Here is a 27967-nt window from a genome sequence, read left to right as displayed (position 1 = left end):
CCACTAGGGGGAGCTTAGGAGATTATTGTATACAACATTTTCATTGACTTACATAATAAAGCTGTATACAGTAAGAGGGATTTATAAAAACTTGAGCAGAGGAAAAGTAGAGCCGTTTCCCATAAAAACCAGGTTGTTGTTTTTTTTATTTTAATAAAAGAATGTGCAACTGCTCTACTTTTTCTCTGCACAGGTTTTGATTAATCTCCCTCCCAGTCCCTACATATACAATGGATCTGTTTGAGGGGAAATGGGTTTTAACCTCTTAAGGACGCAGGGCATACCTGTACGCCCTGCGCCCGGTCCATAAAGCGGGGTCACGCCGTGACCCTGTGTCACAACAGGTCGGTCCCGGTGGCTAATGAAAGCCGGGACCCTGGGCTAATAGCGTGTGGCACTGATCTTTGTGCCGTGCGCTATTAACCCTTTAGACGCGGCATTCAAAGTTGATCGCCACGTCTAAAGTAACAAAAATACACTCCCGTCACCTCAGTCGGACTGATCGGGACCATCGCGGTGAAATCGCGACGTCCCGATCAGCTAGAACACAAACGGAGGATGCCTTACCTGCCTCCATCAAGTCCGATCGGCGATTGATTTCTCCAAGCCTGAAATCCAGGCTTGAGCAATCGACCACCGATAACAATGATCATTGCCGTGTTAATGCACGGCAATGATCTGTGTAGTAGATCAGTGTGTGCAGTGCTATAGCCACTAGATGGGGCTATAACACTGCAAAAAAAAAGTGTGAAAAAAGTTATTAAACATCATTTAACCCCTTCCCTAATAAAAGTAAGAATCACCCCCCTTTTCCCATTTTAAAAAACAACTGTGTAAATAAAAATAAACATATGTGGTATCGACACATACGGAAATGTCCGAACTATAAAAATATATCGCTAATTAAACCACTCGGTCAATGGCGTACGCGGACAAAATTTCCAAAGTCCAAAATAGCGTATTTTTGGTCACATTTTATATCATGAAAAAATTTATAAAAAGCAATCAAAAAGTCTGGTCAATACAAAAATGGAACCAATTAAAACTTAAGGTCACAGCGCAAAAAATGAGCCCTCATATCAGCCCGTATGTAGAAAAATAAAAAAGTTATAGGGGTGAGAAGATGACAATTTTAAACTTATAAGTTATGATTTTTTTTTCAGAAGTACAACAAAATCCAACCTATATAAGTAGGGTACCATTTTAATCATATGGACCTACAGAATAAAGAGAAGGTGTCATTTTTACCAAAAAATGTACAGCGTAGAAACGGAAGCCCCCAAAAGTTACAAAATGGCATTTTTTCTTCAATTTTGTCGCACAATGAATTTTTTTTCTGTTTCGCCGTGGATATTTTGGTAAAATTACTAAAGCCACTGCAAAGTAGAATTGGCGACGCAATAAAAAAGGCATAATATGGAATTTTAGGTGCAAAATTAAAAGGGTTATGATTTTTAGAAGGTGATGAGGAAAAAATGAAAATGCAAAAAAAGAAAAACCCTGAGGGTACTCCGCCCCTAGACATCTTATCATCCTATCCAAAGGATAGGGGATAAGATGTCAGATCGCCAGGGTCCCACTGGTGGGGATCCCCGCTGAGGCACCCCGCTATCAGTACAGCACAGAGCGAGTTCGCTCTGTGCGTAATAACGGGCGATACAGGGGACAGAGCAGCGTGACGTCATGGCTCTGCCCCTTGTGACATCACGGCTCTCCTTAATGCAAATCTATGGCAGTGACGACTGCCACGCCCCCTCCCATAGACTTGTATTGAAAGGGGTGGGCCGTGACGTCACGAGGGGCAGAGCCGTGACGTAACGATGCTCCGGCCCCTGTATTGCCCGTCATTACATGCAGAGCGAACTCGCTCTGTGGTGTAATAATAATGGGGATCCCTGGGATCCTCAGCAACAGGACCCCGGCGATCTGACATCTTATCCCCTATCCTTTGGATAGGGGATAAGATGTCTAGGGGCGGAGTACCCCTTTAAGGGGTTAAACCTCTGTCAGAAAAATGTGTCTGTTTATACATGTGATGGAACAGCAAACCTGTTGATAAATCTTAACTATGCCTAAATGTACACTGCTCAAAACACATCCTAGATCTGAATGAACTAATCGTTTGAATGTGCTGACAACAAAATTACACAAAAATTATCAATGGAAATCATCAACCCATGGAGGTCTGGATATGGAGTCACACTCAAAATCACAGTGGAAAACCCCACTACAGGCTGATCCAACTTTATGTAATATCCTTAAAACAAGTCACAATGAGGCTCAGTAGTGTGTGTGGCCTCCACGTGCCCGTATGACCTCCCTGCAACACCTGGGCATGCTCCTGATGAGGTGGAGGATGGTCTCCTGAGGGATGTCCTCCCAGACCTGGACTAAAGCATCCGCCAACTCCTGGACAGTCTGTGGTGGATGGAGCGAGATGTCCCAGATGTGCTCAATCGGATTCAGGTCTGGGGAACGGGCGGGCCAGTCCATAGCATCAATGCCTTCCTCTTGCAGGAACTGCTGACACACTCCAGCCACATGAGGTCTAGCATTGTCTTGTATTAGGAGGAACCCAGGGCCAACTGCACAAGCATATGGTCTCACAAGGGGTCTGATGATCTCATCTCGATACCTAATGGCAGTCAGGCTACCTCTGGCAAACACATGGAGGGCTGTGTGGCCCCCCAAAGAATTGCCACTCCACACCATTACTGACCCACCGCCAAACCAGTCATGCTGGAGGATTTTGCAGGCAGCAGAACGTTCTCCACGGCGTCTCCAGATTCTGTCATGTCATGTGCTCAGTGTGAACCTGCTTTCATCTGTGAAGAGCACAGGGCGCCAGTGGCGAATTTGACAATCTTGGTGTTCTCTGGCAAATACCAAACATCCTGCACTGTGTTGGGCTGTAAGCACAACCCCCACCTGTGGACGTTCGGCCCTCATACCAAGGGCTGCCATCAAAAGTTTTGGGGCCCCTTACACAACTGAAGGCTTGGGCCCTCTTCCCCACCCTGACCCACCCCAAAGTCCGCCCTCAGGGCCTGCCCACTATTTTCCCTAGTGTCCATGAAAAACATACATATAACCATCATACTGTTACTGACCAAATCTATGTTCAGTGATTTTTATGCAGTCGCCATGTGGTGGTAGTGGTCATGATGTGACAGTACTATTCTACCTTGTGTACTGGTATTATTGGTAATATTGGTGTCAGTACACCAATATTACCAGTACACATGGTAGAATAGTACTGCCACACCATGACCACTACCACTACATAGCGATTGTATAAAAATCACTGAGCATAGACCATACAAAGCCCATATAGTGGTGACCCAGCTCTTCACAGGGACTGCAGACCGTATAAGTGATTAGAGTGCAATTACATTTACTGACTACCGCGATAAAGTCTTCTTCCAACCATGACTCGTCACAGCAGAAGCTGCCAGACAAACATTTTAAGCTCCAAATTTTTTTCAGCACATTATCCACCTGTTCCCTACCCTCAATGTCCCAGATAATGCCCCCCTTGGTGCGCTGCATAGTATGAGGGAGTAGGTAAGTGTGTTTTGGGGAAAGGGTAGGGAGATTGGGTGATGGTGAGTAGGTAATTCCCCCCCCCCCCACCCACCTCTATTAGGTAGTGCCCCCAGAAGGTAGGTAGGGAATTTCCCCTTTAAGATAGAAGCCCCTAGTCGGTCTGTAATTCCCCCATTTGGTAGGCAATGCCTCCAATAGGCAGTAGGTAATGCCCCCGTTAGGTAGGTTGTAAGTGATGCCTCCAGTAACTAGTAGGTAGTGTCTCCAGGTAGGTCGGTAGTAGGTAGTGCCTTCAGTAGGTAGTATCCCCAGGTAGGTAATGCCCCCAGTAGGCAGTAGATAATGCCCACAGGTAGGTAATGCTCCTAGGTCGGTAATGCCCACAGTAGATAGTGTTCTCCTTAGATAGCACCCCCCAGGTAAGTAGTATCCCCCAGGTATATAGTGCCCCTGGTAGATATTGCCCTCAGTAGATACAGTATTGTCCCCAGAAGACATTGCCCTCCAGTAGACATTGTCCCCCAATAGATATTGCCCCCCCAGTAGACATTGCCCCAGTAGACATTTCCCCCAGTAGCTACCCTTAGCAGCCTCTGTGCTGATTTTAAAGGGCCTGCAGCCTGTCCCATTATTTGAGTAGGTGCTAGACTTGGGGTCAGGGGCTGGTGGTGGGCCCCCTTTCTTGTCTGGCTCAGCCTATAAGTAGGCTGAAGGTAGATTTAAGGAAAAAAAGGTGCTGGCAGCGGCAAGCCTCTCTCAGGCACAGGCCCTCGGGTAGTGCCTGGGTGCGCGATCTGTCAGTCTGCCCCTGGATATAAGATAGATATATAGATATGAGATAGATAGATAGATAGATTTTAGATGGATAGATAGATAGATATAGAAGATATAAAGAAAATAGTAGGTAGCACTCCAAAATTAAGTGAAGCAAAACTTGTGGTTTATTCCATGATCTATTTGACAACGTTTCAGCGGTCTCTAACCGCCATTTTCGAGTTTTTAGATAGATAGATATATAGATGTTATTTCATTCCATCACAACCATTGGTGAACGGACCCATGGGTATCCGAGTGAGTGGTCCCTGAGTGGACTGTGGTCTTTTTTTTTATTAATCCTTTGATCTGTGGCAATGATTGATGAGATACCATTTATTCCCTGTGTTGCTATACACCCCTGAAGATTATAGGGGGAAAACACATTGGGTTGTAATATTGTTATTTATCTAATAGCATTGTTTATGGCCGTGCCACTAACCACTTAGTATTTGACCTAATCCTGTCTATCCATTTGGGCTGATACTTGTTTATATGTGTGTTGTGGCCAGAAGGGCATTGTCTTCATCCTGGTGATATTTTTCCGTTAAATACCATTATATACTGTGTAACCGCCAAAAGTTACAAAAATACCGTGATACACACATTTGGTCATACCCCTCAGCCCTAACCGCAGCACATTCGAGTATCCAAATCAATGTGGTTTATTCCATGAACATAAAGTGCAAGTGCGACGTTTCGGTGTTCTCACACCACCATTGCCAAGCTTGAGAATGGTGTTGTGAGAACACCGAAACGTCGCACTTGCACTTTATGTTCATCCTTACATACTTTGTATGAAAACATCCATCGTTTTGAAATTTTCTACATCAAAATATGTTTGCTGTCAGATGAACTGAGACAAAACATTTGTGGCGAGTGACAGATATTTCACTTTGTATCTTGTTTACTCAATTACAGAACATCACAAGCTCCATAAGTGATAGCAGCAAATGGATTTCCCCTTCATGTCCAGAGGCGGAATGTACGGGACGGAAAACCAGAAAAGATCATGTATTATTTACTCCACAACAAGGAAATAAACTGAGGAGCTGACAAATAATCATCTGTGCGTCCTATGTATCCGGGTGCATTCTGTAGTAGCAGGACAAGGTATTCTGGGGGACACATGATAGGCTTAGATACAGTATCACAATTGAATTAGATACATTGGCTAAACAGACAGTTACATGCGTGAAGGGATTAGATATGCTGCTCACCAGACCTTATCACACATGATAGCCATAGATACACTGGCTAAGTAGACTGTATAACACATGATAAGCTTAGATACAGTAAATGGACTGATGCTATAACACAACAAGCTTAGGTACACTAGCTTAGTTGATAGTACTGTACATAATATGCTTAGATACAACACAAACAGTATCACTTTATAGGCTCAGGTATACTATCTTATTTAAGCAGACACCATCACAGATAAGATATTTAGATACCCCAGCACAGCAGAAAGTATTATATGTTATAGGTTTAGATAACCTAGAGCAGCATACATTATAAGCTTATATACACTTGTTCAGCTGATAGAATCACATATAATAGGCTTAGATACACTAGCTCAGCTGATAATATCACATGATAGACTTAGATACATTAGCTGAACAGACTGTAACACATAAGACCGATTTAGAGAAAACAGCTCAACAGACGGTATCACACAAGACAGGATTAGATACCCTACAGCAGACAGTATCACATGACAGGCTTAGACACACAAGCTCAGCAGATGGTATTTTGCATGGTAGGCTTAGATATCCAGCCTAGCTGATGGTTTCACCCATACTAATCTCAGATACACCATTATATATAGATTATTCTGGTATTTGATGTACAGGAGATCATACCGCTATCTATCTATACTAATAATGTAGAATGAACAGGATGGTGTGATCAGACATCTAATGGGATTGGCATGTGTGCCGTATAATCAAACATTATGTGTTGTCCACACAATCTTGCTTGCCAGACATTCCTATGGGAACGCATGCATAGTTGCCAAATTACCATGTATAATTTATGACCCAGGGCATTCATTTTAAAGGGGCCTTCCTTTGTTCTCACTGATCCACAGCCTTGCTGGAATATGAATGAATTATTTAGTTATAATATGACCAAGTCATGAAGACATTTGAACCATATGGAGCTTGTGGTGGAACCTAAACCACATTGAGCTGACTGCAAAGTTTCTTCAGAATTCCTCCTCCCATCACCTGCCCACACATTGGTCATCTGTGGAAGAAAGACCTGGTCTAGGGTTTCACTCCCTAGGTTCGGACCCACAATATAGAATGATGCCAGCCTCTAATACCCATCAATCCCACCTGAGGCATTCCTCCATGTTACCACTGTCTAAATTCCAACCTACATGTCTATCCAACCCCATCCCTTTCATGATGGTGCCAAATGCTAGCAGGGAAATTTATTGGCTTGTGTGGGAGGAAAACCCCTGTGAAAGCTAAAAATACTGTACAGCCTATGTCCTGGTCTATGAGCAGCATTGACTGCTCTCCTCATATGAAACTGTCTACAGGTCTCAAATAAAGCCATTAGCAATCACGATGTAGAGAAATGATTTCTCTACAATATTATCCCTGAACCTATTAATTCCTAGTGACAGTTTTCACTTTAAACAGAGATCTGGGATGGAACTGTCCCGATCAATGATCCGTAACCATCCCGAGAGACGTTCCCTCTACAGGTTAGTAAATTACTGTCTCATTGTTTCTGGACCACACAGCAGATGGTCAATAAATGTCATTAGTAATACGGTGTCCTCTCAAAGTTGTATGGTGGACTCTGAAGCACTAAGGCTGAGGTCAGAGCCAGGAATTTAAACCAGACAGGTAAACCAATGGATAAGGCAGTAGAGTGGAACATAATGAGGTTGAGGTCAGGACCGGGAATATGACTACAGGTACCGGGTAGATGAACCAATGGGTAAGGCATGAGCAAGGTCAGGAACAAGGCTGAGGTAAGACATGAAAGTCATACTACAGGTGTGAGGCAGAAGTCAGGAACACGGCAGAAGTCAGGTGTTACGCCGAACGCTCCGGGTCCCTGCTCCTCCCCGGAGCGCTCGCGGCGTTTCTCTCTCTGCAGCGCCCCGGTCAGACCCGCTGACCGGGAGCGCTGCACTGACATTGCCGGCGGGGATGCGATTCGCATAGCGGGACGCGCCCGCTCGGGAATCGCATCCCAAGTCACTCACCTGTCCCGGTCCCCGGCTGTCACGTCCTGGCGCGCGCGGCTCCGCTCCTTAGGGCGCGCGCGCGCGCGCCAGCTCTCTAAGATTTAAAGGGCCAGTGCGCCAATGATTGGTGCCTGGCCCAATCAGTCTAATTAGCTTCCACCTGCTCCCTGTGTATATTACCTCACTTCCCCTTCACTTCCTTTCCGGATCTTGTTGCCTTTGTGCCTGGAGAAAGCGTCTATTGTGTTTGCCATTACTGTGTTCCTGACCTCTTGCTATCACCATTGACTACGAACCTTGCCACCTGCCCCGACCTTCTGCTACGTCTGACCTTGCCTCTGCCTAGTCCTTCTGTCCCACGCCTTCTCAGCAGTCAGCGAGGTTGAGCCGTTGCCGGTGGATACGAACTGGTTGCTACCGCCGCAGCAAGACCATCCCGCTTTGCGGCGGGCTCTGGTGAAAACCAGTAGCAACCTAGAACCGGTCCACCGACACGGTCCACGCCAATCCCTCGCTGACACAGAGGATCCACATCCAGCTAGCCGAATCCTAACAGTAGATCCGGCCATGGATCCCGCTGAGGTCCCGCTGCCAGTTGTCGCTGACCTTACCACGGTGGTCGCCCAGCAGTCGCAACAGATTGAGCAACTTGGACAACAGTTCGCCCAACAAGGACAGCAGCTGTCGCAGTTGACCGCCATGCTACAGCAACTTCTGCCACAGCTACAGCAGCAACCATCTCCTCCGCCAGCTCCTGCACCTCCTCCGCAGCGAGTGCCCGCTCCTGGCCTCCGCTTGTCCCTGCCGGACAAATTTGATGGGGACTCTAGACTTTGCCGTGGTTTCCTGTCACAATGTTCCCTACATTTGGAGATGTTGTCGGACCATTTTCCTACAGAAAGGTCAAAGGTGGCTTTCGTGGTCAGTCTCCTGTCTGGAAAAGCCCTGTCATGGGCCACACCGCTCTGGGACCGCAATGATCCTGTCACTGCCTCCGTACAGTCCTTTTTCGCTGAGATTCGAAGTGTCTTCGAGGAACCAGCCCGAGCCTCTTCTGCCGAGACTGCCCTGCTGAACCTGGTCCAGGGTAATTCTTCAGTAGGCGAGTACGCCATCCAATTTCGTACTCTCGCCTCCGAATTATCTTGGAATAACGAGGCCCTCTACGCGACCTTTAAAAAAGGCCTATCCAGTAACATCAAAGATCTGCTGGCCGCACGAGAAATTCCTGCCAACCTGCATGAACTCATCCATTTGGCCACCCGCATTGACATGCGTTTTTCTGAAAGACACCAGGAGCTCCGCCAGGAAAAAGACCTTGATCTCTGGGCACCTCTCTCACAGTATCCTATGCAATCTACCCCTGTGCCTCCCGCCGAGGAGGCTATGCAAGTGGATTGGTCTCGCCTGACCCATGAAGAGAGGACTCGCCGCAGAGATAAAAATCTATGTTTGTACTGCGCTAGTACCGAACATTTCTTGGTGGATTGCCCTATTCGTCCTTCACGTCTGGGAAACGCACGCACGCACCCAGCACACGTGGGAGTGGCGTCTCTTGGTCTGAAGTCTGCTTCTCCATGTCTCACTGTGCCCGTACGGATTTCTCCTTCTGCCAACTCCTCCTTCTCAGCTGTGGCCTTCTTGGACTCTGGTTCTGCGGGAAATTTCATTTTGGCCTCTTTTGTTAATAAGTTCAACATCCCTGTGACCCGTCTCGCCAAGCCGCTCTACATTTCCTCGGTCAACGGAGTGAAATTGGACTGCACTGTGCGTTATCGCACAGAACCCATGCTCATGAGCATTGGACGGCATCACGAAAAAAATTGAACTTTTTGTTTTGCCCAACTGCACCTCTGAAGTCCTCCTTGGTCTGCCATGGCTCCAACGCCACTCTCCTACCCTTGATTGGACCACCGGGGAGATCAAGAGCTGGGGTGCTTCTTGCCACAAAAAATGCCTTATGTCTGCTCCCAGTCCTGGCAGTCAAAACCCTATGGCTCCTCCTATACCTGGTCTCCCCAAGGCCTCTCAGGACTATGCTGTGCCTCCTCATAGCCCCCGTCCTGGTAACACTCTGCCCCGTACCAAGCCTCACCCTCTGCCCCCCCTCCCCATTCCCACTCCTTCTGAACTGTCTGCCGTTCTTGATCATACCCAGGACTTCACTGTCCCCCAGAAGGAGACTCTACAATCGCTCCCAATGTCCTTGTCCCATGTGGAGGGACATCCGGACAAAAAGAGGGGGAGACCTAAGGGGGGGGGGGTACTGTTACGCCGAGCGCTCCGAGTCCCTGCTCCTCCCCGGAGCGCTCGTGGCGTTTCTCTCTCTGCAGCGCCCCGGTCAGACCCGCTGACTGGGAGCGCTGCACTGACATTGCCGGCGGGGATGCGATTCGCATAGCGGGACGCGCCCGCTCGCGAATCGCATCCCAAGTCACTCACCTGTCCCGGTCCCCAGCTGTCACGTCCTGGCGTGCGCGGCTCCGCTCCTTAGGGCGCGCGCGCCAGCTCTCTAAGATTTAAAGGGCCAGTGCACCAATAATTGGTGCCTGGCCCAATCAGTCTAAAGTCTAATTAGCTTCCACCTGCTCCCTGTGTATATTACCTCACTTCCCCTTCACTTCCTTGCCGGATCTTGTTGCCTTTGTGCCTGGAGAAAGCGTCTATTGTGTTTGCCATTACTGTGTTCCTGACCTCTTGCTATCACCATTGACTACGAACCTTGCCACCTGCCCCGACCTTCTGCTACGTCTGACCTTGCCTCTGCCTAGTCCTTCTGTCCCACGCCTTCTCAGCAGTCAGCGAGGTTGAGCCGTTGCCGGTGGATACAACCTGGTTGCTACCGCCGCAGCAAGACCATCCCGCTTTGCGGCGGACTCTGGTGAAAACCAGTAGCAACCTAGAACCGGTCCACCGACACGGTCCACGCCAATCCCTCGCTGACACAGAGGATCCACATCCAGCTAACCGAATCATAACATCAGGAACACGGCAGAAGTCAAAGCCTTGAGTCTGAATACAGGTACCAGGTAGATGAAGAGGTTGAGGAATGCTCAGGAACAAGGCTAGGACCAGAGCTGGAAGTCTGTTACTATAATACTGCTGCCTATGTACAAGAATATAACTACTATAATACTGCTCCTATATACAAGAATATAACTACTATAATACCGCTCCTATATACAAGAATATAACTACTATAAAACTGCCCCTATATACAAGAATATAACTACTATAATACTGCTCCTATATACAAGAATATAACTACTATAATAACGCTCCTATATACAAGAATATAACTACTATAATACTGCCTCCTATATACAAGAATATAACTACTATAATACTGTCCTATATACAAGAATATAACTACTATAATACTGCCCCCTATATACAAGAATATAACTACTATAATACTGCTCCTATATACAAAAATATAACTACTATAATACTTCTCCTATATACAAGAATAATACTACTATAATACTGCCCCTATATACAAGAATATAACTACTATAATACTGCCTCCTATATACAACAATATACCTACTATAATACTGCCTCCTATATACAAGAATATAACTACTATAATACTGCTCCTATATACAAGCATATAACTACTATAATACTGCTTCCTATATACAAGAATATAACTACTATAATACTGCTCCTATATACAAGAATATAACTACTATAATACTGCTCCTATATACAAGAATATAACTACTATAATACTGCCCCTATATACAAGAATATAACTACTATAATACTGCTCCTATATACAAGAATATAACTACTATAATACTGATCCTATATACAAGAATATAACTAGTATAATACTGCTCCTATATAGAAGAATATAACTACTATAATACTGCTCCTATATACAAGAATATAACTAGTATAATACTGCTCCTATATACAAGAATATAACTACCATAATGCTGCCTCCTATGTAAAAGAATATAGGGGGAGATTTATCAAAACCTGTGCAGAGGAAAAGTTGCCCAGTTGCCCATAGGAACCAATCAGATTGCTTCTTTCATTTTTCACAGGCCTTCATAAAAATAAAAGCAGCAAACTGATTGGTTGCTATGGGCAACTGGGCAAGTTTTCCTCTGCACAGGTTTTGATAAATCTCCCCCATAGAGGTCTAAGCCCCAAGTCTGACTACAGGTACCAGGTATATCAACCAATAGAAGAGTTTAGAGCATTGTCGGGGACTGGGGTCAGAGCTGAAAGTCTGTTACAATGCAGACAAACTAATGCGTGAAGCAGGAGTATGGTCAGAAGCAGTGCAGAAGTCAGAGGCAGCCAAAAAGAACCATTGACTTTTAGTGAGTTCAATACACACTGTTGAAAAATTTGTGGCAATCATGTACTAAAATTCAATAATCAAGTTACTTCAGTATGAGCAATATTATATCTCCACATATACATTAAGATTGCCATAAGAACAAAACATGGAAATTGTTAAATGTACATGACTATGAATGTTTTTCTTTATTGTATTTTCTCCGTTATTGTTCTTTTGGCAAATCAAATAAAGCCGAGGCAGATGCATGGTCAAGCACAAGAGCCTAGAGTCAGACTACAGCTATCAACCATTGACCGGTTGGTAAATTATGAGTGAGCATAGGAATAAGGCTGATATTGGAGCCAGTAGTTGGACTACAGGTACCAGGCAGACGAACTAATGGGAGAGACAGAAGAATGGTCAGGATCAAGGCTAAAGTCAGCGCCAGGACTAAGACAACATTTAAGACAAAAGTTACAGGACAACTAGTAATGTTTAGGGTCAAAGTGGAGAACCTTATGCCAACAATACTGATGACCCAAAACCAAGTTCGCAGAACAGGTGCAAGCCCCTTTACATTACATTGTAAAATTGAACCGTACAGTATATATTGCTGGTGGCCTGTTCTGCCAGTGGCTGGGTGGCGTGCACTGAGTTCCATTGTTCCGTTGCTGGACATATTTTCTATTGTGCTGTACCTAAATAATATGCATTGGAAGTGTTGAAAGTTTTCTAGTGCTGCCGGAAACATGAGGTATAGTTTATTGGTCCTCTCAAGCTGTATATTTCTACTATCCCTGGTGCAAAGTAATTGAAAGCTCATATTTCAAGGTACCCGTGAAGCGTGCCACTGATTAGCTTTCAGAATGTGCTCACTATCACCATGATTAAGTAATGTGAGCAGGCCGGGCATATTGTACCATCTCTAGGCTTATTGTATCGCAGGCTGCCAAGCTCCCCTGGCGGTGTGACAGAAAGCCAATAAAGAACACCGCCAGCAAAATAGCTAACAGATGTCACGCACCGAGCTTCGTAAATATTTTACGATGGCAGTGAAGTGCATTGTGGAAAAGTAAAAATAAAAAAGCAAAAGTGAAATTCAATAGGTGACAAAAGACATTGATGATTGCTATATAATAAGTTTTGTATTTAAACAATTTAATGTAGTACAATAGGTACATTGCAGAGTGGCTGTTTTAAGATGGCTACTGGTTGCCTGCAGACATTGTTTTATGGAACTATCGGAAAGAAATTCCAATATTACTGCCTCTATAAACAAGAATACAATAATATAATAGTGTACAAGAATATAACTAATATAATACTGCCTCCTATGTACAAGAATATAACTACTATAATACTGCTCCTATATACAAGAATATAACTACTATAATACTGCTCCTATACACAAGAATATAACTACTATAATACTGCTCCTATATATACAAGAATATAACTACTATAATACTGCTCCTATATACAAGAATATAACTACTATAATACTGCTCATATATACAAGAATATAACTACTATAATACTGTATCCTATATACAATAATATAACTACTATAATACTGCTCCTATATACAAGAATATAACTACTATAATACTGCCTCCTATGCACAAGAATATAACTACTATAATACTGCCCCTATATACAAGAATATAACTACTATAATACTGCTCCTATATACAAGAATATAACTACTATAATACTGCTCCTATATACAATAATATAACAACTATAATACTGCTCCTATATACAAGAATATAACTACTATAATACTGCCTCCTATGCACAAGAATATAACTACTATAATACTGCTCCTATATACAAGAATATATCTACTATAATACTGCCTCCTATATACAAGAATATAACTACTATAATACTGCTCCTATATACAAGAATATAACTACTATAATACTGCCTCCTTTATACAAGAATATAACTACTATAATATTGCTCCTATATACAAGAATATAACAACTATAATACTAATCCTATATACAATAATATAACTACTATAATACTGTTCCGATGTACAAGAATATAACTACTATAATACTGCCCCTATATACAAGAATATAACTACTATAATACTGCCCTTATATACAAGAATATAACTACTATAATACTGCCTCCTGTATACAAGAATATAACTATACTACTGCCTCCTATATATACAAGTATCTAACTACTATAATACTGCTCCTATATACAAGAATATAACTACTATAATACTGCCTCCTATGTACAAGAATATAATTACTATAATACTGCTCCTATATACAAGAATATAACTACTATAATACTGCCTCCTATATACAAGAATATACCTACTATAATACTGCCTTCTATGTACAAGAATATAACTACTATAATACTGCTCCTATATACAAGAATATACCTACTATAATACTGCCTTCTATGTACAAGAATACATACTTCTATAATACTGCTCCTATATACAAGAATATAATTACTATATTACTGCTCCTATATACAAGAATATAACTACTATAATACTGCTCCTATATACAAGAATATAACTACTATAATACTGCTCCTATATACAAGAATATAACTACTATAATACTGCTCCTATATACAAGAATATACCTACTATAATACTGCCTTCTATGTACAAGAATACATACTTCTATAATACTGCCTACTTAGTACAAAAATGTAACTGTTATAATGCTCTCTTTTATAGACAGGAATATAACCATCATACTGCTATTTTGCACATCTACATGCCTTTAGCAGAATAGCTGCCTCCGGCTATCTGCAGAACGTTTACCTCTTTTAGCCTCCCTAGAGCAGGGCTCGGGGTTTATCAGTTCCATTTTATTTTATCTCATGTAAACGAGAAATAAATGAAAATAAACATATTACGAGTTGCTGCCTGAGGACCACACTTCACATATTGCGTATAGTTTGTTTGCATTAGCCTTGTGTTTGTATTGCACTTTACATGGTTATTTTCTACTTTCTCAGCAGGAAGATCTTTTCGTGAATCCATTGCCCACTCACAGGATGTTCTCCCTGGAGAGATAAGAAAACCCTTTACGTTGGAGTTTTCTGTAGATTTACTTGCAGGACACTGGTTATTTTTGGACTGGACAGTTTATTTTCTAAGTAAGTAGATCTGTTATGAAAATAAGCGTCTCACATCTCAGTCTTCGGCAGGCGGCTGTCTTGCAGCTGGGCCACCTTGCATCTCTGTGTTGAAAAACCTTCGATCTACCTCAATGCCAGGTCACCTATCATCCTATTTTTTTTAAATATATGGTGTTATAATGCGCTCTATCTACCCACGTTGGACTATTGCAGATATCCTGTGATCTGTGTTGGACTGGCATACATTGGGCCCACCACAAAAAATGAGTGCTCACTCAAAGTATACAGGATATGTACAAGTAGATCTGTCCTCTTCTATACCCAGTGCTGTGACTACATCACATTCTTATTTCAGAGTCTTAACCCTACAAAGTGCTCACATGTTCTTTCACGGCCAATCCAACACTGCTTATTTTCTACAAAGATTTTTGAATGAAATGTGTCTTAAATGGCTTAAAAATGTTGTGCATTAGTCAAAATGTTGGCTAAAGGAGAACATAGAAACAAAGAAACCCAATACAAGAACATTGTAAACACCTCTTGCTCTTCAGAAGATTATTGTAAAGCACATTCCTCACCGGAGTAGCAAGATCAACTTCCATTTCTAGTTAAAAGCCATAGGATGTATAGGATCCTGTATTTCATGTATAGGATTTATTAATATAACCTTTCATTGTCTGCTGGTATTTGGCCCATTTCTCTGTTTGGCCCTTATGCGCATGTTGCTGGAATCAATAACTTTTTGCATTTTGAAAATGGAAAGCTGAGAGAGTTGGTCAGCTTCATAGGTAATAGTTTGGGAACAGTGTAAGACTTGATGGACAATACATTAATGTAAATAAGGGATTAGCCTCTAGCTTTGTTCTTACGGGGGTAGGTTCTTGTCATTACGAAGAGGTCTAAATCCAGGGTGACCAGTAGTTTTACTCCATAATTCTGCTGCCATTACACCTCCACCAGCCTGAACTGTTCATGCCCTGACAGGAAAGACTCATCAATTCCCGCTGTCTGTAAGAAATTGTTACCCTTCGCTCAACATGGTGCCACAGAGATCTGGGTCTATCTGACCAGGCCATGTTTCTCTATAGAGATGTAGATCCATCTGACCAGGACATGTTTCTCCACAGACATCTGGGTCTATCTGACCAGGTCATGTTTCTCCACAGACATCTGGCTCTATCTGACCAGGCCATGTTTCTCTATAGAGATGTAGATCCATCTGACCAGGACATGCTTCTCCACAGAGATCTGGGTCTATCTGACCAGGCCATGTTTCTCTATAGAGATGTAGATCCATCTGACCAGGACATGTTTCTCCACAGACATCTGGGTCTATCTGACCAGGCCATGTTTCTCCACAGAGATCTGGATCCATCTAACCAGGTCATTTTCTCCACAGAGATCTGGATCCATCTGACCAGGTCATTTTCTCCACAGAGGTCTGGATCCATCTGACAAGGAAATGTTTCTCTATAGACATCTGGATCCATCTGACCAGGCCATGTTTCTCCACAGAGATCTGGATCCATCTGACCAGGACATGTTTCTCCACAGAGATCTGGATCCATCTCACCAGGCCATGTTTCTCCACAGAGATCTGGATCCATCTGACCAGGACATGTTTCTCCACAGAGATCTGGATACATCTGACCAGGTCATTTTCTCCACAGAGGTCTGGATCCATCTGAAAGGAAATGTTTCTCTATAGAGATCTGGATCCATCTGACCAGGAAATGTTTCTCCGCAGAGATCTGGATCCATCTGACCAGGCCATGTTTATCTATAGAGGTCTGGACCCATCTGACCAGGCCATGTTTATCTATAGAGGTCTGGACCCATCTGACCAGGAAATGTTTCTCCACAGAGGTCTGGATCCATCTAACCAGGTCATTTTCTCCACAGAGATCTGGATCCATCTGACAAGGAAATGTTTCTCTATAGAGATCTGGATCCATCTGACAAGGAAATGTTTCTCTATAGAGATTCTGATCCATCTGACCAGGCCATGTTTCTCCACTGGTTAGTGATACAATTTTTGCCTCTCTGTTTCCCTAAGAAACAATAGCCCTAGAGCCGGTCATCAGGTGTTGTAGCATTGACACAAACATTTTAATTGGCTGCAGTTTTCTACCTTTGTGCCTTTGCGCCACTTTCGACAACAAGTGGTTTTCATGTATAGGATCTCCTTTTGCTAGATGTCTTTCCTTGATCCACAATTCTCCACACTTACACATCATGATGTTGGTGAAATCCTGACCCCGGCTAGTCTAGTCCTGATCTCCATGTTTTGCTCCTAGTTGCTTAGTGGATTTTCCCATCTAATGCGGATTCACACTGACGCTGATTCACAGAAAACTGATCATTGGATTTTATGGATTTTACTTCAGGGTCTTAGGTCTATTGTCCATACAGGGAAAACCCAATCATGAAAGAGCAGAGGGCTCTAATTAAGGGGCCATTCATTTCTAGTGGGAACTAGGAGTGCCATTATAAACGTTTGGTCTACATCATGATTGACTCCACCCAAATGAAATTATATACATTATATTTATAGGTGTAGCTTGTGGCTTCTAAGACCTAAAAATACAATTTTACCGGGCCACTGGCACATATCAAGTTGCACTAAGGCCCTGCTATGACTCCATGCTTGTCACCACTGATAATTTCATCACCCAAATAGACAAAATCCTAAACAAAATCTCCTAAAACTATTTTTGATTTTTGGACTCTTTGGCACTTCCAGCTGTCCGATGCTTTATTTTGTCTGTAAGTGATAGTGATCATGACAGGCCCTGCTCCTGCCAATCACAGCGGATTGTTTAACTCCATGTTTTAGTATTTATTAACCTGTATTTGATTTTTATCTAAGTGCAAACTTTATTTAGTACAAGTTTCACTCATGTTAGTCAGAGATTTTTGCAGTGATTAGTGTCTTATGATGATTAGAGACAGATGTGCTGGACAATATGGTAACGGCCCCGTCCACTATAACGTTTATTACAGGCACAGGAATCATTTTCTAAAGATTTTTAGAGTTCATTTCCCATCTCTGAAGAAGAGAAAACTGTCAGGGTAGCCTGCAGAATTGTATCTGCTTAAAGGAGTACTCTGGTACTTAAAGGAGTACTCCGGGATAAGAAAACTTATCCCCTATCCTATGGATAGGGCATAAGTTTCAGATCGCAGGGGGTCCGACCACTGGGGCCCCCCGCGATCTCCAGTATGGGGCCCCGACAGTCAGCGGCCAGGGGCTGTGTCCGACCACCGCATGACGCGGCAGCCGACACGCCCCCTCAATACATCTCTATGGGAGAGCCGGAGCGCTGCAATCAGCAGCCTCCGCCTTTGCCATAGAAATGTATTGAGGGGGCGTGTCGGATGCCGCATCATGCGGTGGTCGAAATGAGCTATTTCGGCAAAGAGCCGAAAGCCCCGTTCAGGAGATCACGGGGGGCCCCAGCGGTTGGACCCCCCACGATCTGAAACTCATCCCCTATCCTTAGGATAGGGGATACGTTTTCTTAATCTGGAGTACTTCTTTAACTTATACCCTATGCACAAGATATGGAATAAGTGTCTGATCACCGGGGGATATTCTGGCCAGCCCCCAACTCCCCCCATACACTAGTGGGAAGTACTCATGAAGCGGTGGCCAAAATGTCCCCTCCATTTATCTCTACGGGAGAGTAACAGATACCACTTTGTGTGGTGGTCGACACAGCTCCGTGCACTGAGCATTGCCCGCTCAGTGCATGAGGAGAGCCAGGGCGCCATGCAGGAAATTGCGGGGGGTCCAATTGGCTAAATAAATAGCGTCTAGTTTCCAAGTGACCTGTCCAGTCATGTGATGAAATTGGGGATGGAGGCAAGTGGGGAGCCAAGGGTCTTCCCGCAGCACAGAGTATTTCAGGGAAAGATTGTGCTGTTCTTGTAAGATCCCAGATTGAGAGATCCATAGTGGAACATGCACAGAGTAGTTAGAGGAGGATCATGCTGTCTTATCATGTCACAGACTAAGCGTAATATAGTGGATGGAGCAGAGTCTTTCAGCAGCACAGATTATTTAAGATGAGAATTGTGCTGATTTTGTGGGGTCATAGATGGACAGCTGCAGAGTCGTAGGAGACAAGAAAGATCCAGCTCCCAAAGAGAAAAATTTTAAATCCAAAATTGAATTCACATGTTTAAAAATGGATGAAAACCAAACGAGGATAAAAGCATAGCAGAAACGCCAACGCGTTTTGAACCATATGGTTCTTAATCATGGCATAATTAAGAACCATGATGGCTGCCATGATTAAGAACCATATGGTTTGAAACTCGTCGGCGTTTCTGCTATGCTTTTATCCTCGTTTGGTTTTCACCCATTTTTAAACATGTGAATAAAATTTTGGACTTTTAATTTTTCTCTTTGGGAGCTGGTTCTTTCTCTTTTTTTGTCAAGCATTGCTCACTCCAAGCATGCGGTTGGACGTCAATTTCGTGCTTCCTTCAAACTACTGAAGTCTTCCTATACAAGTCTACATATGGCGGTGAGCTGGTTTTTCCTACATTGACTTTTTTTTTGAATCGTCGTAGCTTGCAACCCAAAGGAATATATTATTACACTATTTTCGCAAAGGGCTCATACCTAGAGGGTGTCCCATTTAGAAAACCCATTTTCATCTACCCTATTAGGCAACTCTAAGGTATTAGATGTGAGTACTCTATTCATGATCCTCATCTCTAGGCCAGAACTGTTTACAAAGAACTCTTGCTCTGGGGGACCTGTCCTGTGTTATATTGTCCAGATAACCCAATAATATGCATAAGCACTGTGTAATGCCTAATATTCCCAGAGAAATTGAATGCTTACTGCACATTTCCCACATGCTACAGCTTCTACACAAGAGGACATTTTGTAGTCATCTCATTGTCCAGGGATATTCTGTCAAGCAGGGATTGTATAAAGCAGAAAACCCAAGTGATTTGATACAGAGCAGTGGACATTTACAAACAATGATAAACGTTTAAAAGTAAAGAAGCTGTAACGTTTTAACCCATTGAATACATACCATACATCCCCAATTCACCATAAATTACATACGAGCATACGATTACTTCTCGGCTAATCGATCATTTGTGTTTTGCCTATAAAGAAGTGACGGTTGTGTTCCCTGTGGGATCGTGAACATCGGGGCCTGACCCATAATTGCAGGACAGGAAACTCCACATACAGCTGCCCGAACTTTACAGCTCTGCTCTCCATAGATGCATTGTACTGCACTCAGGGAAGCGGAATGACATCCACGCTATTATTCTGACAAGACATTACCAAAATCCAGAGCAATAAATCACTTTATTTCTACCTTCCATAAATCAACCCTGGGCTAACAACGTTGGGAACTAAAGGGTTAAAATAAGCTTAACATTTTTTTAATCAAAACTTTATGGTCACATGGCTACCCTCTCCTTTTAGCCCTCTTTATGTCACATTGTTGTGATGGTAGTTTGTCTGGATTAACCCCTTCCCACCACAGGGATTTTTGTTAAAGATGTTTTTTCTCTTTGGCTTAAACATTTTTTTAGGGAACAAGTTGTACTTTTTAATGCCCCCCTTCCTTATTGTGTAATGTAAAATGGGGTTGAAATGTCCCTATTTTGTCAGGGGGGTGTCATTTTTACCGCGTGTGAAAACAGCAGGACAACTTAATTCTGTGGGTCGGTTTAATTACAACGACATCAAATATATATAAAATTTTTCTTATGTTTTACTACTTTTCACATTAACAAAAAAGACTTTACATCGCCCTATTCTGACCCCGTAACATTTTCTGTCTGTGATCTGTACTTTTTATTGTAACTACATACATTTTTTTCAATGGATTTTAAACCATGTATTTTTTTTGGGGGGGAAGCAAGGTGTCCAAAAATAACAATTCTGGAGTTGGGTATTTTTTTTATTTATTTTTTTATTGTTTTCACCATGTGGGACAAATGGGTTTTTTTTCCCTTTTTTTTCAAATGCTAATTGAAACAATTGTTTAATACTATTGTTTTTTATATGTTTTTAAATTGATTTTTTACTATTTTTACTTATAATTTTAGACCCCCAGGGGACTTGTATAAGTGATTGATTTTACTGCAATCTGACCACTAAATTACTACACCATCTAGTAGTACTAGGACTAGGAGTACTAAAGTATTTGGGCTAGTGCTCTTTATTGGGCCTTCCGCTACTATCTTAGCTCTGGTCTTTGCAATCATAACACAACAATGTGGGGGGCTATAGGGGGACAAAAGGGGCCTCCACCTTATTTCTAGCCACCTAGATCCTGTGATAGCTATTGACTGTGTCATCCGGGTGAATAAATGACTGAAATTTAAATGAACTCTGATAACACTGTCAGTAGGTACAAGTTGTAATACGCAGCCATTACTTTCTATGTAATGAGCAGGCTCAGACGCTGCCCCTGCCCCATACTCTCTTCCTGATCTAATAGTATGTCAGATATTGGGATGGGTTAAGCAAAATCACCATTGTTGCTTTGTATTCACATTATCTGTGAACTATTTGGGGCTCCCCTTTACTTTTGGTAGGAGGGAAATTACTGCAAATTGAACAAATCATACACTACTAAAGATGTGATTTCCTATAGACACAATGGCAGGAGGAAGGGGTTTCCAAAATTTGAAAGATATATATATATATATATATATATATATATTTTTTTTTTTTAAACAGCGCCACTCTTGTCCACAGGCTATGCACAACATTACAGGTTTAGTTTCACTCCCTTTTTTGCAGTGGGATAATAGTGCAGCTTCTAATTGACACCACTTTTGCCTCCTGCATGTGTAGCGTTCAGTTCCAGTTTAGCAAGACAGAAATAGGGGGTCAGTCTCAGGTTATACTAACCCCCCCCTCCCCTCCCCTTTCCTTGTCTTTAGGCCCTATAATACCTATATGGGCTATACTAGGTCTATACATTGGGACCCTGGAACTGCTTCAAATGAAGGGAATAAGAGACTCTGCATTTGCACTAGACTATTGTGAAGTTATTGCCAATTTATTTTTATTGTTTTAATCTTGAAAAATTATAAAGGCTTTCTAATATTACAATTTTGGAATAGTCCTGACCTCTTTGCGCACTCATATATAAATTTTCCTCATTCCTTTTTAATATGGTTTTCACACCATCTATGTTAACCCCTTAAAGTTAACTTTTTACCAATTTATTTTCCAAGCAATCTTATTTGACCACTTAATATGTATCCAAAGTGTTTTTTGTATTTTCGAGACCTGCCTTGGACTTTTTCCCTCTCCTAATAATTGCCATAACTATTGAGATATTTGTTTCCCTGACTGGCACTAATTCAGTAACCTTGCACTGGTCACTAACCTTTCAATAAATCTTTTGGGATGAGCTGTCGTGTGTAGTACTATTTTTAGCCAATACGTAACTTGTATATGGCATTTTTCACCACTTTGGGCTCAATCTTAAATTTTTAGTTGTTGATAAAAATTTGTGTCTATAAACTAACTGCTATGATGTCTTCTATACAATGTACACTGACAAAAGAGGGGATCCTGCTCAATATATTATGTATATCTCCATAAAATACAATCAGAAGCAGCATGGAGGATATTATAGAGCAATAATGATCAGTTTAAGCTGTGAATCCAGCACTGGGTTGAGACATAACCCTTACTAGAGCTTTCTGCAGTTTCTCTGTCTCCCTCAGCAGCTCCTTCCTCCATCTCCTCCCTATAGACATATAAAGACAGCTGTAACCTGGTCCCTTTGGTCAATCAAGACAGACATGTCAGTTTTTCAGAGTGAATGAAGAGCTTAGGAAGGTGCAGGGTTCTTTGGAGGAGCTTATTATGTGGAAAATAAGGCATTTTCTATAATAAGATATATATTAAAAAAATCTATTTACTCGAACTAATGATTTTGGTTAAATGGGCACTGTCACCAACTTTTTTTTATATGTTGTAGTACTTATTACTACAACATATCTCTAATATAGATTCTTTTTTTTTTTTTTTTTATAAAAATAGTGTATTTTATATTTGAAAAAATAATAAATAATAAAAATATTTGCTGCAGCCTGCCGTGACGTCACCAATGAATTAGGACCGATGCCGGCGGTAGGACCGTGCGGCCCATTAACAACAAAACAGGGCTTGCAGACTTCCGTGCAAAGAATGAACATCTTCTTTCTTTGCGTGGATCAATTGAAATTCCTTAATGTGAACGGATCTCGTAGAAGACCCATTCACACTGATGTTAATGTTCACTGCGCGGAATTACGCAGTGTGAACATACCCTTAAACTTTGTTTTACTCACAGTGCCACTCATATAGTTGTTCCAATACCACTCCAAACTCCATGGAGGATAATAGGCGCTGCCAGTAGGTGATCCAGGGGTGATAATAAAAACGTATTTTATTAGAAACATGCTACGCATTACGAATCCGGACCGGTTTCGAAACGCGTAGCATGTTTTAATAAAACATGTTTTTATTATCACCCCTGGATCACCTACTGGCAGCGCCTATTATCCTCCATGGAGTTTTGAATTATATTGGAATCTATTATTCATGCTTGTGAGCGTGAGGAGGAATTTGACGCAGCCTCAAATGAACTAGTGCATATACGTGTTCTGCCGGAATTTGCACAACCGTTTTAGGTGAGTTAACCCTTGGCTCACCTATTTTTCATTTTTTATGCTGAAAGTGTCACACGAGGGAGCGCTTTCGTCTTTTACTCATATAGTTGTGGCTGTGCCTAGTATTGTAGCCCTGTTCCATTCCAGTGAAGAGAAAAAGTCAGACTCTTGTGAAGTGCTGATGCATTTTTCTGCAATTCTTCAGAAAAAGTGACATCTAAAGGATGGATTCTAGTAGTTAACACGTTTTTTTTAACCTTGGATAAGAATTCTCCCTCCTGTTTATAGACGGACCCTGGACTGTTTTTACAGGTGGAATCAGTAGGCAGATATTGGCTCAGATCTGGGAGAGTATTTTTTGACAATCTGGTCAGACGGGATCTCCTACATACCTTGTCATTTACTTTGTTAATAACCAGGGGTGACCGCGCTGACTCAGCCCGAGCTTTTCCGTTCCACATGTAGGATACTCAGCACAACTCACCAGAGAGATGTTGTTCGTTGCTGCAAAAAATAAAATAAATATTTAAAATGTATTTTAGAGAAGTCCCCAACATGTGGCTCTCCCACTGCTTTAAAAGTAAAACTCCCATCATACCCTGACAGTGTTCAGTGAAACCCCTCACACAATGGCAGACTTTTTTTTTCTAATTTATTCCACAATTTATTTTTTTACTTTTTGTTTCCCAATGCATTATACGGTAAAACAAAGGGTGCCATTAAAGTTTACAACAAGATTTGCAAAATATAAATCCTCATAGAAAGGGGTCAATCCATCCAGCGCTAAATGCACAAACTGCATTTTTTTTCTTACTGTTTTCCCATTTATGCTCCTTATATTCCCCTTTCTTTGTTAGTTATACCTATTTCTGGGAAAGCAGATTATAAACCAATATGGCTGCCATTATTAAAACTCCCCTTGGGGTTGTCATCAACGCTCAGCTATCTCTCAGTGACAACTATCTCTCCCAATCTCCCCATATACATGACAGTTCATCTTTGCCAACAGCTATCTCTCCTGATCCCACTATGTACATAAATGCTCCGCTAGGTTGACAACTATTTCTCCTGAGCCAACATACACTATGTTTATTCAGCTAACAGCTTTCTCTCCCAATCTCCCTATATACATTGGTAGAGATTTATCAAAACCTGTCCAGAGGAAAAGTTACTGAGTTGCCCATAGCATCCAATCAGATCGCTTCTTTCAATTTTGAAAAGGCCTCTGAAAAATGATAGAAGCAATCTGCAACTCAGCAACTTTTCCTCTGGACAGGTTTTGATACATCTCCCCCATTGTCTTTCAGTCTAAAACCATCTTACTGATCCCCCCATACACATGATCTCTCAGCCTATAGCCATCTCTCCTGATCCCCCCCCCTCATACACATGATCTCTCAGCCTATAGCCATCTCTCCTGATCCCCCCCCCATACACATGATCTCTCAGCCTATAGCCATCTCTCCTGATCCCCCCCCCTCATACACATGATCTCTCAGCCTATAGCCATCTCTCCTGATCCCCCCCCCATACACATGATCTCTCAGCCTATAGCCATCTCTCCTGATCCCCCCCCATACACATGATCTCTCAGCCTATAGCCATCTCTCCTGATCCCCCCCCATACACATGATCTCTCAGCCTATAGCCATCTCTCCTGATCCCCCCACATACACATGATCTCTCAGCCTATAGCCATCTCTCCTGATCCCCCCCCATACACATGATCTCTCAGCCCATAGCCATCTCTCCTGATCCCCCCCCCATACACATGATCTCTCAGCCTATAGCCATCTCTCCTGATCCCCCCCCATACACATGATCTCTCAGCCTATAGCCATCTCTCCTGATCCCCCCCCCATACACATGATCTCTCAGCCCATAGCCATCTCTCCTGATCCCCCCCATACACATGATCTCTCAGCCTATAGCCACCTCTCCTGATCCCCCCCCCCCCATACAAATGATCTCTTGGCCTATAGCCATCTCTCCTGATCCCCCCCCCCCTCATACACATGATCTCTCGGCCTATAGCCATCTCTCCTGATCCCCCCCCCCATACACATGATCTCTCGGCCTATAGCCATCTCTCCTGATCCCCCCCCCCATACACATGATCTCTCGGCCTATAGCCATCTCTCCTGATCCCCCCCCTCCATACACATGATCTCTTGGCCTATAGCCATCTCTCCTGATCCCCCCCATACAAATGATCTCTCAGCCTAGAGCCATCTCTCCTGATCCCCCCCCATACACATGATCTCTCGGCCTATAGCCATCTCTCCTGATCCCCCCCATACAAATGATTTCTCAGCCTATAGCCATCTCTCCAGATCCCCCCCCCCATACAAATGATCTCTCAGCCTATAGCAATCTTTCCTGATTCCTCCATACACAAGATCTCTTGGCCAACAGCTACCTCTCCTGATCCCCTACACACATAAATTGTTGTTCTGCTGAAAGCTATGTCTCCCGATTCCCCATAAATATGAACACTTGTTCCTCCAACAGCTATTTCTCCGGAAGCCCCCATACACGTAAATTCTCAGCCAATAGCTATCTCTCCTAAGCACCCCCCACCATGCGTATGGGTTTTGGTTTCAAGCACATAAGTTATGAATGTTGGATCAGTGACACTTCAACCACTGAGACTCCAACTGATCATTACAATGGAGGACACCAGTACTAGAATGAGAGACCTGGCATCGGGGGAAGGGGGGGGGGGGGAAGAAAAACAATTGAGAGTGCTGGAGGCAAAATGTAACGCTTTCTTGATACTTGTCAATCATTTCCAATATGTAGCAGATAACCTCCTGTCCAATATTGGAAGGCTGCCATGTATTTTACTTATGGATTAGCTTGGTGCCTCTAATACAATGGTAAAAGGCCAAATTAAGCAGCTTTTCCAATCAATTGCTAAAAATAATTCCAATCCCCAAAACAAGAACATGTGACTGGGGAATAGCAATACATAAAGAAAGTGCAGAGGAGGTTGATACGATTCTTTAAAGGTCAAATCCAACAGCTCATCCTTCTCGTAAAGGAGGAACGGAATACGCTGCCATTGTGCTCAGTGACAGAACATCTGCCGACTTGTGAACCGTACCTCCCAGAATCCTTTTCTCACCCACCGATCTGTGTATCATTGAGGAACTGGCTGATCATTCGTATGCAAATCTAAACAGTGTCACAGCAGATGTCAAACATTTGGTTATGTTCTTGTTTCCTTGTAAGAGGGAAACACATCTGCATTGAGCTGGAGGCTGAGACAATGGTATCTCTCCCTAGGTGGGCTCTATCGATCAGGGAAAGTGCATAGTTGGGGCTGTGCCCAAATAATTTAGGTTGTGAGTACAGCAGACGGGAGGGTTGAGGCTGCACATGTGACCACTCAACCGAGAGCAACAGCAAGGAAACAATCAGTAATAAAGCATGAGGATGGACTAGAAGCAGGGAGGCTATCTAATGCATACAGTCTGCTAAGGACCAAAGGCAATGTGAATAAGAAAAAACAAGGGAACAGAGGAGGCGCTATATAGTGCGCTGTATATTTCCGGTGGATAACTGTAAATACAGTAAATGGATGAATCTGCTCACCATGGAGTGGTGAAGTGCTTTGAATAGATAGATATCGGGAGGCAGCCGGCCGTCTATGCCATTGTCACTACGGTGCAGGAAAAAGGTAGACAATCTGGATAAGGATGACCTGGCAGGGTTCCTCTTTTCTCCAGACCTGAGTAAGAAGCAAGAGTCCTTTGAAATGCCTTGTTCACAAAGCTGTCTTGTATACTTACCTAATAAAAGACACATTGCTCTCACATCATTGTGTCCTCAGGTGAAGCGCCGCAAGCCATAAGTCAAATTTGTTATGAAAAAAAAAGGAACCCTGCCAGGTCATCCTTATCCAGATTATCTAACTGTAAGGACCAGAGGCAGGGAGGCTATCTAATGCATATAGTCTGCTTAGGATCAGAGGCAGGGAGGCATAGCTTTGTATCTATCTATCTAGGTAGGTTTTACCAGTTTCTGTGTATAGGGGCAGGATCAACAGTGAAATTAACTTGTCTGGCATGTGTATTTGTGACAGGTCTGTATGAAAAAAATTGAATACATGTGGAATCATGTTTTCAGTTTGATTTAGAGATATCTGTTACAGGTCATTGGGGAAGCTGAGCTGTGAGCAGGGGTGTAACTAATAAGGGGTGTAGAGGTAGCAGTCGCACCAGGGCCCTTGAGCCTAAAGCGGCCCAAAGGCACCTCTGTCCCATAAAGAAAGTAGACATGGAGCCTGCTTTTTCGGCCCCCCCGCCTTTTTGTAG

The 27967-nt window shown here is 42.9% G+C and overlaps 2 protein-coding genes across 9 annotated transcripts in view; one reads left to right on the top strand and one right to left on the bottom strand.

Annotated features, from left to right (window-relative positions):
* The window catches only part of LOC130297600 (protoheme IX farnesyltransferase, mitochondrial), a 492900-nt gene that overhangs the window by 297520 nt on the left and 167413 nt on the right, over window positions 1-27967 (bottom strand). For all 4 annotated transcript variants that reach the window (XM_056550251.1, XM_056550253.1, XM_056550254.1 and 1 more), the window contains one exon: window positions 24041-24152. In XM_056550251.1, coding sequence (XP_056406226.1) covers window positions 24041-24048 — 8 coding nt within the window. In that variant the 5' untranslated portion in view covers window positions 24049-24152. The remainder of the gene's footprint in view (window positions 1-24040; window positions 24153-27967) is intronic.
* Window positions 1-27967, top strand: part of LOC130297601 (heparan sulfate glucosamine 3-O-sulfotransferase 3A1-like) — a 191701-nt gene that overhangs the window by 28430 nt on the left and 135304 nt on the right. For 4 of the 5 annotated variants that reach the window (XR_008849614.1, XR_008849612.1, XR_008849610.1 and 1 more), the window contains 2 exons: window positions 5281-5472; window positions 14871-15011. The gene's annotated coding sequence lies outside the window, so the exon portion shown is untranslated. The remainder of the gene's footprint in view (window positions 1-5280; window positions 5473-14870; window positions 15012-27967) is intronic. The other variant, XR_008849613.1, reaches the window with a different exon arrangement.

This window comes from Hyla sarda, chromosome 13, assembly GCF_029499605.1.
Source record: "Hyla sarda isolate aHylSar1 chromosome 13, aHylSar1.hap1, whole genome shotgun sequence".
NCBI classification, from domain to species: Eukaryota; Metazoa; Chordata; class Amphibia; order Anura; family Hylidae; genus Hyla; species Hyla sarda.
The sequence above is the reverse complement of the archived record's forward strand: the minus strand, read 5'-3'. Positions and strand labels throughout refer to the sequence as shown.